The following is an 18,755-nucleotide window of genomic DNA, read 5'->3' on the forward strand; positions in this document are numbered from 1 at the left end:
ATTTCTCAGTTTTTCCTGGGCGGCCAGCTCTAGGAATTCTTCGTGGTTCCAAACTTCTTCCATTTAACCTCTTGGGGCTAGGTGGGACGCTAGCGTGCCACCTGTGGTGCACTCCATCAACAGCAGGTGCATTTCAAGAGCGGCAAATTTGAATCCAAATAAATGTCAAAATTCAAATTTTTCAAAAATACAACTATGTTACACCATTTGAAAGATAAACATCTCCTTAATCTAACCACGTTTTACGATTTCAAAAAGGTTTTACGGCGAAAGCATAAATTTAGAGTATGTTAGGACAGTACATTTACAAGAGTTGTGTGTAATGTTTTGTCAAGTCAAAGACAGGGTCACCAAAACCATAAAACCAGCTAAAATGATACACTAACCTTTTACAATCTCCATCAGATGACACTCCTAGGACATTATGTTAGACAATGCATGCATTTTTAGTTCTATCAAGTTCATATTTATATACAAAAACAGCGTTTTACTATGGCATTGATGTTGAGGAAATCGTTTCCCTCCAATAACCGGCAGTCAAGTCAGCGTCACAAATTAAATAATTAAAATTAGAAAACATTGGTAAAATATTATATTGTCATTTAAAGAATTATAGATTTACATCTTTTGAACGCAATCAACTTGCCAGATTTAAAAATAACCTTACTGGGAAATCACACTTTGCAATAATCTGAGCACTGTGCCCAGAAAAATACGCGTTGCGATACAGACTAGACGTCATGTTGGGGAGATCTAAAATCGAAAATACTATGTAAATAATCCATTACCTTTGATTCTCTTCATCAGATGTCACTTCCAGGTATCACAGGTCCATAACGAATGTAGTTTTGTTCAAAAAAGCTCATCATTTATGTCCAAAAATCTCCGTCTCGTTAGCACATGATGTAAGCCAGCCGGACTTCTCGTCATGAACGAGGGGGAAAAAATATATTTCCGTTCGTTCAAACATGTCAAACGTTGTATAGCATAAATCATTAGGGCCTTTTTTAACCAGAACATGAATAATATTCAAGGTGGACGAATGCATAGCCTTTTATAACGTATTGGAACGAGGGTACCCAACATGAAGTAGCGCGCCAGGTGTCTAATGGGACATCACCGTTCCATGGCTCTTGTTCGGTCAGATCTCCCTCCAGAAGACTCAAAACACTTTGTAAAGGCTGGTGACATCTAGTGGAAGCAATAGGAAGTGCCAAAATATTCCTAAACCCCTGTGTTTTTCAATGGGAGAGGTTTAAAGTCAATACAACACATCAGGTATCCACTTCCTGTCAGAAAATGTCTCAGGGTTTTGCCTGCCAAATGAGTTCTGTTATACTCACAGACACCATTCAAACAGTTTTGGAAACTTTAGAGTGTTTTCTATCCATATATAATAAGTATATGCATATTCTAGTTACTGGGTAGGATTAGTAACCAGATTAAATCGGGTACATTTTTTTTATCCAGACGTGCAAATGCTGCCCCCTAGACCCAACAGGTTAAGAATGATGGAGGCCACTGTTCTTGGGGACCTTCAATGCTGCAGAAATGTTTTGGTACCCTTCCCCAGATCTGTGCCTCGACACAATCCTGTCTCGGTGAACTACGGACAATTCCTTAGACCTCATGGCTTGAGTTTTTCTCTAACATGCACTGTCAACTGTAGGACCTTATCAAGACAGGTGTGTGCCTTTCCAAATCATGTCCAATCAAATGTATTTACCACAGGTGGACTCCAAGTTGTAGAAACATCTCAAAGATGATCAATGGAATCCGGATGCACCTGAGCTAAATTTTGAGTCTCATAGCAAAGGGTCTGAATATTTATGTAAACATTTCTAAAAACCTGTTTTCGCTTTATCATTATGGGGTATTGTGTGTAGATTGATGGCGATTTTTATTGAATTCATTTTAGAATAAGGCTGTAATCTAACAAAAAGTCAAGTGGTCTTAATACTTTCCGACTGCACTGTACCTGCTGTCAACTTGTGCTCTAGGTTAATATATGAAGCAGATCGCGTTCTTCATTTCACCGGTTTCATTATGAAGTTGTTCTCCAAGCAGCTGATTGAGCCAGTCACATGGTATATTGGTTTACAAAGAGCACGCAGAGAAAATGGAAGCGTTGTGACGTGCCGATCGATCCACAGAGGTGATCAAGTTACACTTGAAATTCACAACTGTTTGCTAGCTAATTATCTTATAACTATACATTTTACTATCTAGGATGTGCCAAATAAATTCTCTCCAGCTCAGAGCTCCAGCTATACATACATTTGGTTTGCTAAGTTGCAAGCTTGCAAGATTTACAGCAGAGACAGTCAATCCCCTCCTTGATCAAGATTCCTGCTGTTAGGCTGGACATTAGAACGAGTCAAAATTCACCCAAGGCTGAAAAACGGCCAAAGAACGTTGGTTGAGCTGGAACACAAGCGCGAGGCCATAGCAAATGAATTGAAACAGCTAGATTGCAAGATTAACAGTACAGACAATCAACCCCCTCCTTGATCAAGATCCCTGCTGTCTAATATTTGTTTGGTGTATGCAGAAAACTGTGAGTAGCTTTTTGAGTACAACTTTATGAGCTGGGTTGTCTGTTCTAGGCAAATTTAGTTTATGTCCGCTTGTTAGCATTTAGCTTGTGCCCGCTATGGAGAGAAATAGTGCACACAAGGGGGCGCTATATCGGTAATACTGTATACCCCGGTATGGTATAGGATGGTATGAAGATATGAACATCTGGATACCGCCCAACCCTTTTAGGGCCGTCTTTCACCATTCAGTGAGATTCATATGTAGCCCAAGTTGCTGTTTCCAGTGACGTTGCTAGGACATTAGAGAAACATCAGAGCAATTAACATGAGATGAAGGCCAGGACACTTGATCCAGCTAAAAGGTTAGGTATCTCTGGTAGGACAGGCTGGCTGGCCTAGATATCAGGGGGTTGTCTGTACCCTCTCCAATCCATATTCTAATGATGAGACGTCGGGGAGTAACCATATGAGTCTGGTTCTCTACCAACTTAATCCAGCCTGCCACCCTGCCTTACTATCTCCTATTGGAGTGACTATGGCTTGCCTACATCATTGGTAGCATAGATGGTGTCCCCTATCGCTTCGCTCATTTCTGCTTGGTTCAGTGTCCAGCATCGAGCGGTTGATCCAGGGGATAACACTCACATTTCAAGACTTTTTGTGGAGTAAACATTTTTGACCATTAAAAATCATATTTTTCCTAAGCCCTGACATTAACCCCTAAACCTAACCTTAAGCCCCAAACTCTAAACCTAACCCATAAGCTTAAAATAGTATGTGAACAAATTCAGGACATAAAAGAAGTCCTGACTTTTCCAAAAAGTTGTTTTCCAACCTTGTCAGGACGTATGGGTGAGTTGTTAGGACGTTGAGCTCCTGATAAGGTAGGAAAACACGTGCACAGACACACAGGGCAGGGGTCCATCAGAGACCATGACAGTCAGAAAGCCTTGACCCAGTTATGCTCTGGACTCCAGTAGAGGTGTGTGTAAACAGCATTTGTGTTATTGGGGTGAGTCTCTTCTCACTCTTGGCCATGTTACAAGGGTGCCACATCCCAATTTAATACTGCTGTTCCAGTACCTCCCCATCTTTACAGTTAGTTGGTCTGCGCCAGAGCTCTGGTCTAAATTAGTGCACTATATAGGGAACAGGGTGCCATTCGGGATGGGAGCCTTACTCTTGTATAGAAGAATCCTTAAATGTTTTCACCTTCTTCTAACAGGCCATGTCTAGCTTCAAGTCCTACTGTGAATGTTGCTTAACATAGTCCGTCTGCCCTGAGTTGACGCTACAACAGAGATGGGCTTCACGCGGCCCCCCCCCTTTTAGTCTAAAGACCCTCGTATCAATTCCCACACAAAATAAAGCGAGCAACTGCAGCCCCTTATGATGAGTTCAGATTTGTTTGTGTCCCCCATCAAAGTTGCCCATCCCTGCTCTACAACATTCACATGGGTCCTGATGCCCATTCATGTGCCCTGTAAGCATATATGGATAGCCATTGTTATCTTAGTGCGGTCTGTGGCCCCCAGGTGCTGCACTGTACAGGCCACATGCGTGTGTGCTGCAGTGGCGAGGATTCGTCACCTCCTGCAGGAAGCTTCATGACAGTGCTGTGTGAGCCCATCCCCCACCCGTCTAGTGTGGAGTTCCCCCTGGACCAGAGCACCTTCCTCACTCGACACAGCATGGACCTGCGCTTCACACACTGCGATGGCAGGTGAGGCTGAGCGAACACACACACACGGGGAGTATTATTTTACGCCGGTTCTGTTGCAAAACGTTTCTTCAACGTGATGTAAAAGCTGTTGGGTTGTTAAAACGGAAGTTGTAGTTTATTTAAATGTTATGGTTTCCACACGTTTCCATTCCAATCTGAAAAGTATTTGGCTCAAGCTGCCTATCTATAAATGATCAGTTCTTCCATGCTCTAAAGCACCCCCTATGGGTGCACATTTAGGTTTCTGGGGGGGGGGGGGGGGGCCGAGTTTGGGAAACCCTGCTTGAAAGTGGAGTGAAGTCCTGGGGTCACTTCCAACTTCTTCCAGACGCAATTATTTTTTTTAAGAGCGACACGACTGAACTGCAATTTCCGTTTAAGATCAAAATGCAACTCCACCACGTATGGAGTAAAGCGTTGGTTGCAAAACTTTTTGCAACAGAATCGACGTAAGGAATACACCCATGATTAAACCAGACCGAACGCTCACTTTTAGGCTTATATATATATATATATATACTGCTCAAAAAAATAAAGGGAACACTTAAACAACACATCCTAGATCTGAATGAAAGAAATAATCTTATTAAATACTTTTTTCTTTACATAGTTGAATGTGCTGACAACAAAATCACATAAAAATAATCAATGGAAATCCAATTTATCAACCCATGGAGGTCTGGATTTGGATTCACACTCAAAATTAAAGTGGAAAACCACACTACAGGCTGATCCAACTTTGATGTAATGTCCTTAAAACAAGTCAAAATGAGGCTCAGTAGTGTGTGTGGCCTCCACGTGCCTGTATGACCTCCCTACAACGCCTGGGCATGCTCCTGATGAGGTGGCGGATGGTCTCCTGAGGGATCTCCTCCCAGACCTGGACTAAAGCATCCGCCAACTCCTGGACAGTCTGTGGTGCAACGTGGCGTTGGTGGATGGAGCGAGACATGATGTCCCAGATGTGCTCAATTGGATTCAGGTCTGGGGAACGGGCGGGCCAGTCCATAGCATCAATGCCTTCCTCTTGCAGGAACTGCTGACACACTCCAGCCACATGAGGTCTAGCATTGTTTTGCAATAGGAGAAACCCAGGGCCAACCGCACCAGCATATGGTCTCACAAGGGGTCTGAGGATCTCATCTCGCTACCTAATGGCAGTCAGGCTACCTCTGGCGAGCACATGGAGGGCTGTGGGGCCCCCCAAAGAAATGCCACCCCACACCATGACTGACCCACCGCCAAACCGGTCATGCTGGAGGATGTTGCAGGCAGCAGAACGTTCTCCACGGCGTCTCCAGACTCTGTCACAACTGTCACGTGCTCAGTGTGAACCTGCTGTCATCTGTGAAGAGCACCGTGCGCCAGTGGCGAATTTGCCAATCTTGGTGTTCTCTGGCAAATGCCAAACGTCCTGCACGGTGTTGGGCTGTAAGCACAACCCCCACCTGTGGACGTCGGGCCCTCATACCACCCTCATGGAGTCGGTTTCTGACCGTTTGAGCAGACACATGCACATTTGTGGCCTGCTGGAGGTCATTTTGCAGGGCTCTGGCAGTGCTCCTCCTGCTCCTCCTTGCACAAAGGCGGAGGTAGCGGTCCTGCTGTTGGGTTGTTGCCCTCCTACGGCCTCCTCCACGTCTCCTGATGTACTGGCCTGTCTCCTGGTAGCGCCTCCATGCTCTGAACACTACGCTGACAGACACAGCAAACCTTCTTGCCACAGCTCGCATTGATGTGCCATCCTGGATGAGCTGCACTACCTGAGCCACTTGTGTGGGTTGTAGACTCCGTCTCATGCTACCACTATAGTGAAAGCACCGCCAGCATTCAAAAGTGACCAAAACATCAGCCAGGAAGCATAGGAACTGAGAAGTGGTCTGTGGTCCCCACCTGCAGAACCACTCCTTTATTGGGGGTGTCTTGCTAATTGCCTATAATTTCCACCTGTTGTCTATTCCATTTGCACAACAGCATGTGAAATGTATTGTCAATCAGTGTTGCTTCCTAAGTGGACAGTTTGATTTCACAGAAGTGTGATTGACTTGGAGTTACATTGTGTTGTTTAAGTGTTCCCTTTATTTTGAGCAGTGTATATGCGCACATGAATGGCAACAGAAACTTCTCACACACATACACCCCAGGGTTTCCGTTAGCCGGTAATAGCAGGCTTTTGTCCGAACAAGTTAATTTTAATTTTATTGCAGATGGAAATACATTTGACTGGGCATGCATATCGGTCTATAGGTTAATTTGCATAGTCTAGTGGAATTGAATTGCTGCGTGTGTACAGTATATTCGTTATGTAGGCTATCTTATTTATCATCTGCATACAGATACACAGCCTTTGAGTGGAAAATGTGTCAGACCTCGCAAGAGCTGCTGCTGCATCTTGTGGTGCTTTCACGACAACTGGGAACTCTGAAAATACGAGGTCAAATCATGACGTCTGTGATCTTCAGGTCTGAAAGTCGGAGCTCTAGCAAGAGGCCCGAGTTGGAATTCCGAGTTGGATGACTGTTCACAACAAATTTCAAACAAAAGTTTTCCCGTTAATTGCATTCAGAATTCAGTAAGAAGGACCGCACATCGTTGCATCCTGGACTTGCATGTTCTGTTAATATGAATGACCATATTCTAAAAGTGGTTTCTGTCATTCTGAGCACCGTGGGTGGACTCCCTAGTCAGGTTACGCACCCAATGCATATGGGTCCGGTACATTTCTCAAATGTCTGGTAAATTAAAATGTTGCCGGTCAAATGTCTGGCGCCACGTTTTCCGAACAGAAACCCTGACACACACACACACGCACACACACTCTGTAAAGGGGATTGTCAAGTGAATAAAGGCTGGGGTTGGAACCAGTTCAGGGAACGGCACCAAAAAACGTAAAAGAGCAACATGTTTCAAGAAACGGAACCGGCAACGAAAGTGATCGATCTCTAGTGTTCCGGAAAATAACCGTTATTTTAATAAAGTTTAATCATATTTTTTGTTTCAAATATATGCATAATATCTAGTATATAATTCTGTAATTCAGTGAAGTTCTGATGCTAGTAATAGCCTAAACACATTCCAAGTCATGCCATGATGTTCAGAACTTCAAGCCCCCTACAATTTCACCCCTTTTTCTCGCTCTCTCACCACTCATGAAATTTCATTCGCACCTGCACTTGTATGACCAATCAAACATGTAAACTACTTGCTCACCCGTTCCGTAGCAAGCTTCTCTATCCACGCTAATTGGTGGAGTAAATGAATGAGCTGAATGTAAAATAATGTTGATTTCAAGTTAAAAAATGTACGAAAAGGAACTAAATTAACCATTACTTTTTGGGGGATTTGACCCGGTTCGGAACTTTATTATACTGGTCGGAACACTGTAACGGAACAAAACAAATAGGAGTTATGTTCAGAACGGAATGTTTGGAAAATGATTTTGGTTCCCAACCCCTGAATAAAAGAGAAAAGCAGTCGTGGATATAGTCAATCATAAATCAATTCGATTTCAGACAAGTTGCAACAGGGAGACACCCTCCAGTGTAGAAAAGTCTGCCTGGCCTCCTCGGATAAGGCCCTTATATCCACTATCAGCAGACAACTGTTCTGTCAACAAGGCCACTAAATCTTCTGACTGCAGCTAAGTCAGTGGCCTTAGCCACCGTCGGCACAGATTACCAGAAAGTATACCATCAGCACTTAAACAGGTCAAAGGTCTGTTTTTAAGAAGTAAAAGGATATCAGTAGTCAGTTAAAACAGATAATTATAGACTAAAAGAAGAAAACTACTTAACCAAACATGGCATTAACATGATGTTAACATGGGGGTACATGGCTAATTCCAGTTTCACCTCCTAGGGGAATGCCTCCCTCGGGGTCTCTCCACATATACAATTATATTTATAACATATCATTTATCAAATTTTATTTGTCACATACACATGGTTAGCAGATGTTAATGCGAGTGTAGTGAAATGCTTGTGCTTCTAGTTCCAACCATGCAATAATATCTAATAAGTAATCTAACAATTTCACAACAACTACCTTATACACACAAGTGTAAGAATATGTACATAAAAATATATATGGATGAGAGATGGTCGAACGGCATAGGCAAGATGCAGTAGATGGTATAGAGTACAGTATATACATTTGAGATGAGTAGTGTAGGGTATGTAAACATTATAATGTGGCATAGTTTAAAGTGACTAGTGATACATTTATTACATCCAATTTTTAATTATTAAAGTGGCTAGAGATTTGAGTCACTATGTTGGCAGCAGCCACTCAATGTTAGTGATGGCTGTTTAACAGTCTGATGGCCTTGAGATAGAAGCTGTTTTTCAGTCTCTCGGTCCCAGCTTTGATGCACCTGTACTGACCTCGCCTTCTGGAAGGTAGCGGGGTGAACAGGCGGTGGCTCGGGTGGTTGCTGTCCTTGATCTTCTTGGCCTTCCTGTGACATCGGGTGGTGTAGGTGTCCTGGAGGGCGGGTAGTTTGCCCCCAGTGATGCGTTGTGCAGATCTCACTACCCTCTGGAGAGCCTTACGGTTGTGGGCGGAGCAGTTGCCGTACCAAATCAAATACAGGAAATCATTAATAAAATAATTTCCCACTACACACAAACAGACAGACAGCAGGAGATGGCCATCCCCATACCGTGGGAAAGTTTATAACCATTGTTGCCCACTCTCAGCGGGGCTCAGAATTACAATAACTCGTAACTAATTTACCCCAGCAGATTAAGATACCATGTTATACCATTCCCTCTTGCAATACTACCATACTGCATCATCTCTGGTGGTTGACTCAAAGCTGACCTCTCACCCCTGACCCCTCCTTCTGTCTCCATTGTCTTGCCAGGGTGTCAGAGCTAGTGGGATACGAGCCAGAAGATCTGATTGGCAAATCTGCCTACAAATTCCATCATGCCCTGGACTCGGATCATGTGACCAAGAGCCTGCACATCCGTGAGTGTCTGAGAGCAGGGCAGATTGTAGGTGGAAGGGCCCATGCTAAAACATTGGTTTCACTGAACTAGACCGCAGTCCAAATTCAAAGTAGACAGCCCTCGGATCTAAACCCTCAGCTACAGCTGGCTAGCTAGTTTTATAGTTTGGTCATTGATTCCAATACATAACAGAATTGCCAAACATGTTTATGAAGCTAGCTACGTTTTATAGGGTCCTCATTATGAGACTAAGCCAATTTTGCCAATGCTAAAATCAATGTAATCTATATATATATTTTTTTTAATGCAAGTTAGCTTCATAATTTTGTCTGACATGCCGAAAAATGCATCAGTTTTGATTAAATGTGACACTTTGCGGCCACCGAAGTATGACGTGACTACAGTTTGCATTGAATTGTGGGTCATATCAACCCCACAAGTGATCAAAGTTCTTCACTCGCTCCCTCGAGCAAAATCAAGTGCTGAGGGGGCAACGTTTTGACTTGATCACACCGATAGTGTTATTGCGTGAAATAGTAAGCAGCATCATCTGGATATGTGTGCAACAAAAGTTCAACATTCACCTTCTGCTACTATTACTGTCAAGCCGTCTACGCAGACAGTTTGACGCATACGTTCTATAAATCCAACGTATGCACCACACAGAACGCACAGCAACTGTCTCTGCAACACAACGCTGCAAGGAAATGAATGTACTTCTGGTGTACCAAAATGCTATGACGCTGTCGTTACTCTGGGCTCGCAATCTACGCACAATACTGTGGGTATTGTAGGCGGGGTAACATCCCAAAACTAACACAGCATGTATTTATTAATGTATCAAGATAAAATATTGTATTCTGACAACGTATGAGATGTGAATGGGCAAAATTGAATTCCGAAGTCTGAGTTTATTTTTCTCTCGCTTCAGCTCAAAGAATGGCCGCCATTGATTTCAAGAAATGTGCGTATTTATTTTACGTGGTTGCGTCATATTTCTGTGCATACTTCCCATTGAAGCTTTATCGATGCATGCTTCAAAATACATACAAACGGAGTACGCATTCGAGAGGTGCCCTCTGTGCTCCATTTCGCATACTTTGATTTACACTGGCACGGTAGTATGCATTTTGAGAAACACCCATAGTCTATCATCAGACCACTGAGGCTTTGAGTAGCAACACTCATCAAATGTATTAAGGTCAAAAATAGAGTTCTGATAAATGTAACAGCTGCATAATGGAGCGAGATACTCAACGCTTTTTAATTTTCTTAAAAACCCATCAAGTATTGACTGAATTATATCAGAAACAATTGTATAATAACAGACACATCTATGTAATCCATCAGTTTTGGTGGGAATTCAGGTTTCAACTTTGTCATATAATGTTCTTTTGTGACAACTTAAAGCTTTCACATAGATTCCACTCATATTCATGATTGTTTTTTTGTTGTCAAATCCTCTTGCATATTCAACATTAAGTGGAGACTGTTTTTAAGAAAATTGTAACCCCCTGTTTTATAATCTAATCTATGCTCTATAATTTACCAACGCACAAATAGTTTACATTGTGTGGAAGATGAAAACCCGTATTTAGGAGATTTGACTGTTCCTTTTCAGGAGTGGCTTCCATTGCAGGTGAGTTACTTTGTGAACATTTCAAATGATTTAATCATAACTTCTTTTTAAACTGGCCCAAAAAGGAACTCTCACCTGTACAAAGATTGCTTTCTCCTCTGTCTTGTGGTATAAATATTGTCTTTGTGCGTTTTTAATCACCATTCAAGCGTCGGCGTTGTAAAAGATGCTGATCAAAATCCACGTCGCTGTTGACATTTTGAAGTGGACCAGCATGTGTTTGAGCGGTCATGACAGACATTAGCGCAAACGTAAAATCTACAGGAAAATTTGCTTTGTACAAGCAAGGAATGGGCATTGATTTTCTTTTTAAACAAATCGACCCAGCAACAATTATGTGAGACATTCGTTTTACACCACACAAAAACAGGGAAGTAATGTCTGGAAAGGGGAATCCTGAGATGGGCGGGGCATGCGCTTTGCTACCTTTTTTAAGAGTGCTACAGTGAAGGGGTCAACTTGAAGTGTGCGTGCCGGTGGGTGTATACACATGTTTTATCTGTGTACATTTATGTGTACATTTCTAATTGTCATCCACTGACCTGTCCTTCCCACTGCCCCCCCCCCCCAATCCCAGTTCTGTCCAAAGGCCAGGTGTGCACCAGTCTATACCGTTTCCTGGCTAAGAGTGGGGGCTTCGTGTGGGCAGAGACCCAGGCTACAGTCATCTACAACAACAAGACCTCTCAACCAGAGGCTGTGGTCTGTCTTAACTTCATCCTCAGGTAATGCCTCATCTCCTTTTTCATGACACATAAGTTCATCCCTTTCCATTCTCCCTACCCTACATCTTCTCCATCATCTGTCACTATCTGTCTGTGTCTCTCTCTCTCTCTCAGTGTGGTGGAGCAGGCAGATGTGGTGTTCTCAGTAGAGCAGACTGGCTGTGGGCTGAAGAGTGATCCTGTCTCTGAGGCCTCCGAGGAGACCTTGTGTGACAGTGACAGCAGCAGCAGTGCAGAGCTTTCCCTCCAGCTGAAGGAGAACCCAGAGGACCTCCTGCAACTGGCCCCTGTCTCAGGAGACCCCATCGTACCCCTCACAGGTCATCCTCACACTTTAATTCACACCTTAGTACTATACCAACATGTGGTTAGTGTCTCCCCTGAGATTGGAAGGTTGGGAGTTTGATCCCCGGTCGAATACCAAAAGATTCTGGGGCCTGAGGCCCTGCGACAGACTAGTGTACTAGTAGATCAAGCTGCCTCGCGCTACCCAAGCAGCCTCCTGCCCTATGGGCCATTCTGGCTCAGACAAGGCTGACTTACTACAAATGAATTCACTCTCATGAGTGCTCACAGGGCTTTTTATGTTTGTGCCTTGACATGTGTTTCTGCAGACTTTGCGGAGCTGTCGTTCGGTCTTCCATCAAGCCCTGACTCCGCCCCAGATTTCCCTCAGGAACTGTGCACCCCTGAGCTGTGGACGCTCCTCTCACCCATATTCAGCAAGCTCACCTCATCACCAGCACCAGCGCTGGTAAGAACTTTAGTTGATTCTTAAATGTCAGTAAAGATACAGTATCTAGAGTCTAGTGTTCTCACTGATGAGGAGTCCACTATATATCTGTCCTCGTCAGATCCCCATTGAGGAGCTGCCAATAGAGGACGAGGTGGAGAAGTTGTTTGCCGTCTGTCCAGATGAGAGCGTGCAGAATAAAAACCAGCCTGAGGTACATGCAGTATACAGCTGAACACATAATGATGTGCGTGGTCGCCACACAATTACCTACAGACAACAGAGCTGGATTTCTAGTGCTTTCTTCAATACCTCAAACTATTTTGAGAGAAGGAAATTAGGAGGGAGCCTATACCTGTGATTGAGCAGTCTGTCTCCTGTGCTGGCAGGACGTGGAAGTGGTTGATCTGGACATGCTGGCTCCGTATATCTCCATGGATGATGATTTCCTGCTCAGCGTCCAGCTCCCTGAGACCCCTGACAGCCCCTCCCCAGAGCCCCCCACTGCTACCAGGAAACGGTAACCATCTACTCTACTGACCCACTGTCTGGGTCACACCAGTGAGAGAGACATGACGACCGGTTGGATTTAGTGACAGTGGTGTTTGGATGTTTTGGAGTGACAGACAGTGGTGTTTGGATGTTTTGGAGTGACAGAGAGTGGTGTTGGATGTTTTGGAGTGACAGGCAGTGGTGTTTGGATGTTTTGGAGTGACAGACAGTGGTGTTTGGATGTTTTGGAGTGACAGACAGTGGTGTTGGATGTTTTGGAGTGACAGACAGTGGTGTTGGATGTTTTGGAGTGACAGGCAGTGGTGTTTGGATGTTTTGGAGTGACAGGCAGTGGTGTTTGGATGTTTTGGAGTGACAGGCAGTGGTGTTGGATGTTTTGGAGTGACAGGCAGTGGTGTTGGATGTTTTGGAGTGACAGGCAGTGGTGTTGGATGTTTTGGAGTGACAGACAGTGGTGTTGGATGTTTTGGCGTGACAGGCAGTGGTGTTGGATGTTTTGGAGTGACAGACAGTGGTGTTGGATGTTTTGGAGTGACAGGCAGTGGTGTTGGATGTTTTGGAGTGACAGACAGTGGTGTTGGATGTTTTGGAGTGACAGGCAGTGGTGTTTGGATGTTTTGGAGTGACAGGCAGTGGTGTTGGATGTTTTGGAGTGACAGGCAGTGGTGTTGGATGTTTTGGAGTGACAGACAGTGGTGTTGGATGTTTTGGAGTGACAGGCAGTGGTGTTGGATGTTTTGGAGTGACAGGCAGTGGTGTTGGATGTTTTGGAGTGACAGACAGTGGTGTTGGATGTTTTGGAGTGACAGGCAGTGGTGTTGGATGTTTTGGAGTGACAGGCAGTGGTGTTTGGATGTTTTGGAGTGACAGGCGGTGGTGTTGGATGTTTTGGAGTGACAGGCAGTGGTGTTGGATGTTTTGGAGTGACAGACAGTGGTGTTGGATGTTTTGGAGTGACAGGCAGTGGTGTTGGATGTTTTGGAGTGACAGGCAGTGGTGTTGGATGTTTTGGAGTGTGTTGCTGAATGTTAACGTTCCAAACTGTAACTTCCACAGGAGTCATGAGCAGGATGAAGACATGCCCTCCCAGCTGATGAGTCAGGACAAGAGACCGAGACACTTGGTGTCCCCCATCCAGCACAAACTGCCTCTCAGCTACGCCCTGCTGGTGAGGAGGGGGTTTAAGGTTGGGGGAGGAGGTGGTTTAAGGTTGGGGGAGGTGGTTGTTTAAGGTTGGGGGAGGAGGTGGTTTAAGGTTGGGGGAGGAGGTGGTTTAAGGTTGGGGGAGGAGGTGGTTTAAGGTTGGGGGAGGAGGTGGTTTAAGGTTGGGGGAGGAGGTGGTTTAAGGTTGGGGGGAGGAGGTGGTTTAAGGTTGGGGGAGGAGGGGGTTTAAGGTTGGGGGAGGAGGGGGTTTAAGGTTGGGGGAGGAGGGGGTTTTGGGTTGGGGGAGGAGGGGGTTTAAGGTTGGGGGAGGAGGGGGTTTTGGGTTGGGAACAGTGGATAACATTTGTTCAAGGTATCATTAAAATGACTTCATGCACAATGATGTGTTAATAAAGTTGAAACGGTGTGTTTATTTGTTTCAGGACTGCCTGGAGGATGCAGACAACCCAGAGTTGGAGCTGGGGCCAATCCCCCACAGGCGGAGCCAACTGCTGACGGACAGAGACCCCATCCTCGGTGAAGCCCAGGGACTATGTGACACTGCAGGTACAAACACACGTCATGGTACTACTGTATCTTGGGCAAATATTTAGGCTTCATGTCTGGCATTTGCGTACTATGTCATACTGTACCTACCAAATTCACCTTTGCTAATATCTTCTGAAATAGGTAATGTTGACCAGTCCACCTCAGTTCTCCACCTCTTCCCCTTCTCTCTCATGTTCTCCCCCAGCCTTGATGAGGGACCTCTTCTTGTCCCGCCCACCTGACCCCCTGACCTCCTCTCTGACTTGAGGAAGCAGCTGCCAATCTTCCCCTGTCAGCTGGGGAGTGCTGAGATCAGAGCCTCAACAGGATTCACACACTCCCCTACCAAACGCCAGCACCTCCAACTCAGACTTCCTCACGCTTGCCAGCCCATGTTCACAACAACAGCCTGCTATGGTTTTCCTTCTTTTCTCTCTGTTTCATGTCTCATAGAGTAGGTGGCAGTGCTAGGTTCAGCCCCTTCTCATTCAGGGTTGATAAAAGTGTTCTCCTCTATTCTTGTGAACACTTGTAGACTTTAGTCTAAACACTACACTTGACCCCATGGTGCTTCCGAGGTCAGAACAGACAAAAAAACCTGCCTAAGACACATGCGTCCAGTAAGTCTGACAAAGTGGTGTTTTAGGACACAGTGATGACCCTTCAGATGGTCTACTGTTGTTTAGTACGGTATGTGGACCTAGCAGTCTGTACAGGACATTTAGGTTTATTATTATGATATTATTATTTTGTAACAAACGCACAACGGTTATAATATATTCCAATAATACCTCAGAACAATCATCAGTGGCATATATGGGTCATTTTTATAAGAAAAGATCAAATGAATTCCTATTAACACAAAGCCATTGCTATTGACCAGTTGGATGCAGTACTCAGGCAGTTGTTACCTCAACAAATAATCTGTATGTCACAAACTCGCCTGTCATACAAGGGCTCTTTGACTGCCATCTCTTTCCAACCAAACGGACAAATTATTTCAGAGGCATCCTTTTTACCTAGTCTTTTTTTTATATACTTTCATGCTAGACTTTAGAACAGTTTGATGTATTAAATGAATGTTTTGTATGCTCGCTTATAGACTACTATTGTATAAACCGCAATGTGTTCGTTGTTTTTATCATGTATCTCTAGGTGGTGCCAGATGATCACCTTGTCATATTTAATCAGTAATTATTTCTTTTCGGAATATGGTTGCTATTTTGCAAATCCAGTGGATAAATATCTGATGTACGCCTTTTGCGCATTAACTTCACACCAAGTAGAAATGATTACTTAACACCTTATCAATTACTCCCCCATTGTCTTTATTATCAATCTATCCTTTAGGAAAGAGAGAAAAGATTATTGGTTTCATCTCCATTAGATTCATCTCAATGTATTAGTTCCATTTAGACATTTGCCTTTTATCATAACTTTCATTTTTAAAGACTAGTGTTTGTATGTATTATTGACTGAATAAACTGATATAGACAAATTCACGTTTTATTATTATTTCATTCACGTTTTAGGATTTAATGTAAAGAAATACTGCCATCTTGTGGTGTTAATGGTAGATTCATATTTTGGTTGCTGCCTGACTTCAGATTGCATCTTGTTGCTTTACTTGATGTTCAATAATGCTCTTTTATCAGGGCAAACTGATATCGGAAACTCAGAACTAAAATCTCAGTTATGTTACATTTGTTTGTCCACGAGAGATTAGGGCACTTCTGACCTTGTTTTATTCAGTTAATGTAAAGTTTAGTCAGGGGAAGTTGACCATTTTCCAAGTGTGTGCCATGACCATAACACCCATATCTATAATGGCCACAATACTTCACCATAGCTACAAAGTAACTGGCACTTTAGAGCAGGGTTGTCCGGCCCAAGAGGGGTCCAATCCAGCCATGTGTGTGTAACTCAATATACTTTAGAATTACTGAAACCAAATCAAAAATGTTTAGAAAAGATAATGGACCTACATTCATAGTTTCTTGACTGTGTCCAGCGCTCTAATAATGGAAAGCTAGACAGTCAGGGAGCATCGAAAATTACAAGGACAATCTTTTTTTTGTTGCACATTTTAATGGCAAGGAAAATAAAATAAAAAATTCAGCGCGATCTTCAGGACCTCGTTGAAGACCGAATGCGGCCCCCAGGGCAAAAATAGTTTGACACCCCTGCTTTAGAGGGAAGGTAAAGAATGCTGGGAAGCATGATCTGTTGTGGAGACCCAAACTGATGCTGACTAAAACCTTGTTCTATTGCATATCACTTCCTGCTTAAAACTGTTTGATGTGGAAACAACCATAATGCAACAACTCTGTTTTGTCAATGGCTCTTCCCATTCATTCTAACTACAACCTCGATCAGGGCTAAACACAGTGATTATTCAACTGATTCCAATAAATAGGTCAGTATAGTCTTTTTACATTCCTCATAAGTGGTTTATGTACCTTCCATTTGAACACAGTCAGCAGGCTTAACATGTTAAAGTGAGTTTTAGTTTATTTTTATAGGGACAGTGCATATAAGTCTACTCACTTCCCTCACAGTGCCTTGCCCTGGCCATCCTGCTTGTACAAAGTTGTTAGAACTTTAGTTCAGGCAGATTCTTGAAGAATATAACTTATGAGTTTATTTCAACTGTCATACCGCATCGGAACTCAAAATATAAGGGTCTCTATTCAATCTGTAAATTGAAGTGTTAACATTTCTATTGTGGAATCTGTAAGGTCATTTCCGATTGAGCCGACATATGCATATTTTACCGCGAATGCAGTCTCTTCTATTGCGGAATCTACACTGCTCAAAAAAATAAAGGGAACACTTAAACAACACAATGTAACTCCAAGTCAATCACACTTCTGTGAAATCAAACTGTCCACTTAGGAAGCAACACTGATTCACAATAAATTTCACATGCTGTTGTGCAAATGGAATAGACAACAGGTGGAAATTATAGACAATTAGCAAGACACCCCCAATAAAGGAGTGGTTCTGCAGGTGGGGACCACAGACCACTTCTCAGTTCCTATGCTTCCTGGCTGATGTTTTGGTCACTTTTGAATGCTGGCGGTGCTTTCACTCTAGTGGTAGCATGAGATGGAGTCTACAATGCACACAAGTGGCTCAGGTAGTGCAGCTCTTCCAGGATGGCACATCAATGCGAGCTGTGGCAAGAAGGTTTGCTGTGTCTGTCAGCGTAGTGTCCAGAGCATGGAGGCGCTACCAGGAGACAGGCCAGTACATCAGGAGACGTGGAGGAGGCCGTAGGAGGGCAACAACCCAGCAGCAGGACCGCTACCTCCGCCTTTGTGCAAGGAGGAGCAGGAGAAGCACTGCCAGAGCTCTACAAAATGACCTCCAGCAGGCCACAAATGTGCATGTGTCTGCTCAAACGGTCAGAAACAGACTCCATGAGGGTGGTATGAGGGCCCGACGTCCATAGGTGGGGGTGTGCTTACAGCCCAACACCGTGCAGGACGTTTGGCATTTGCCAGAGAACACCAAGATTGGCAAATTCGCCACTGGCACGTGGAGGCCACACACACTACTGAGCCTCATTTTGACTTGTTTTAAGGACATTACATCAAAGTTGGATCAGCCTGTAGTGTGGTTTTCAACTTTAATTTTGAGTGTGACTCTAAATCCAGACCTCCATGGGTTGATAAATTGGATTTACATTGATTATTTTTGTGTGATTTTGTTGTCAGCACATTCAACTATGTAAAGAAAAATGTATTTAATAAGATTATTTCTTTCATTCAGATCTAGGATGTGTTGTTTAAGTGTTCCCTTTATTTTTTTGAGCAGTATATAATGCTTCAGCTTTACAGATTGAACAGAGAGCCCTACGCTTGTTTGGCTAAAACTACTCATGACCAAAAGCATGTGGACACCTGCTCATTGAACATCACATTCCAAATTCATGGGCATTAATATGGAGTTGGTCCCCCCTTTGCTGCGAAAACAGCCTCTACTCTTCTGGGAAGGCTTTCCACTAGATGTTGGAACATTGCTGCAGGGACTTGCTTCCATTTACCCACAAGAGCATTAGTGTGGTCGGGTACTGATGTTGGGCGATTAGGCCTGGCTCGCAGTCGGCATTCCAATTAATCCCAAAGGTGTTCGATGGGGTTGAGGTCAGGGCTTTATGTAGGCCAGTCAAGTTCTTCCACACCAATCTCGACAAACCATTTCTATATGGACCTTGCTTTGTGCACAGGGGCATTGTC

General features: G+C 43.8%; 1 protein-coding gene across 3 annotated transcripts in view; it reads left to right on the forward strand.

Moving 5' to 3' along the window:
• The window catches only part of hif1a (Hypoxia-inducible factor 1 alpha), a 28,141-nt gene extending 12,129 nt beyond the window's left edge, over positions 1–16,012 (forward strand). For 2 of the 3 annotated variants that reach the window (XM_045702903.1, XM_045702904.1), the window contains 11 exons: positions 4,073–4,260; positions 9,125–9,231; positions 10,834–10,851; positions 11,429–11,576; positions 11,691–11,896; positions 12,191–12,330; positions 12,431–12,523; positions 12,699–12,829; positions 13,879–13,990; positions 14,409–14,532; positions 14,720–16,012. In XM_045702903.1, coding sequence (XP_045558859.1) covers positions 4,073–4,260; positions 9,125–9,231; positions 10,834–10,851; positions 11,429–11,576; positions 11,691–11,896; positions 12,191–12,330; positions 12,431–12,523; positions 12,699–12,829; positions 13,879–13,990; positions 14,409–14,532; positions 14,720–14,781 — 1,329 coding nt within the window. In that variant the 3' untranslated portion in view covers positions 14,782–16,012. 3 annotated transcript variants of the gene reach the window in all.
• The last annotated feature ends 2,743 nt before the right edge of the window (positions 16,013–18,755 follow it).

Source organism: Salmo salar, chromosome ssa20 (genome assembly GCF_905237065.1).
Source record: "Salmo salar chromosome ssa20, Ssal_v3.1, whole genome shotgun sequence".
NCBI classification, from domain to species: Eukaryota; Metazoa; Chordata; class Actinopteri; order Salmoniformes; family Salmonidae; genus Salmo; species Salmo salar.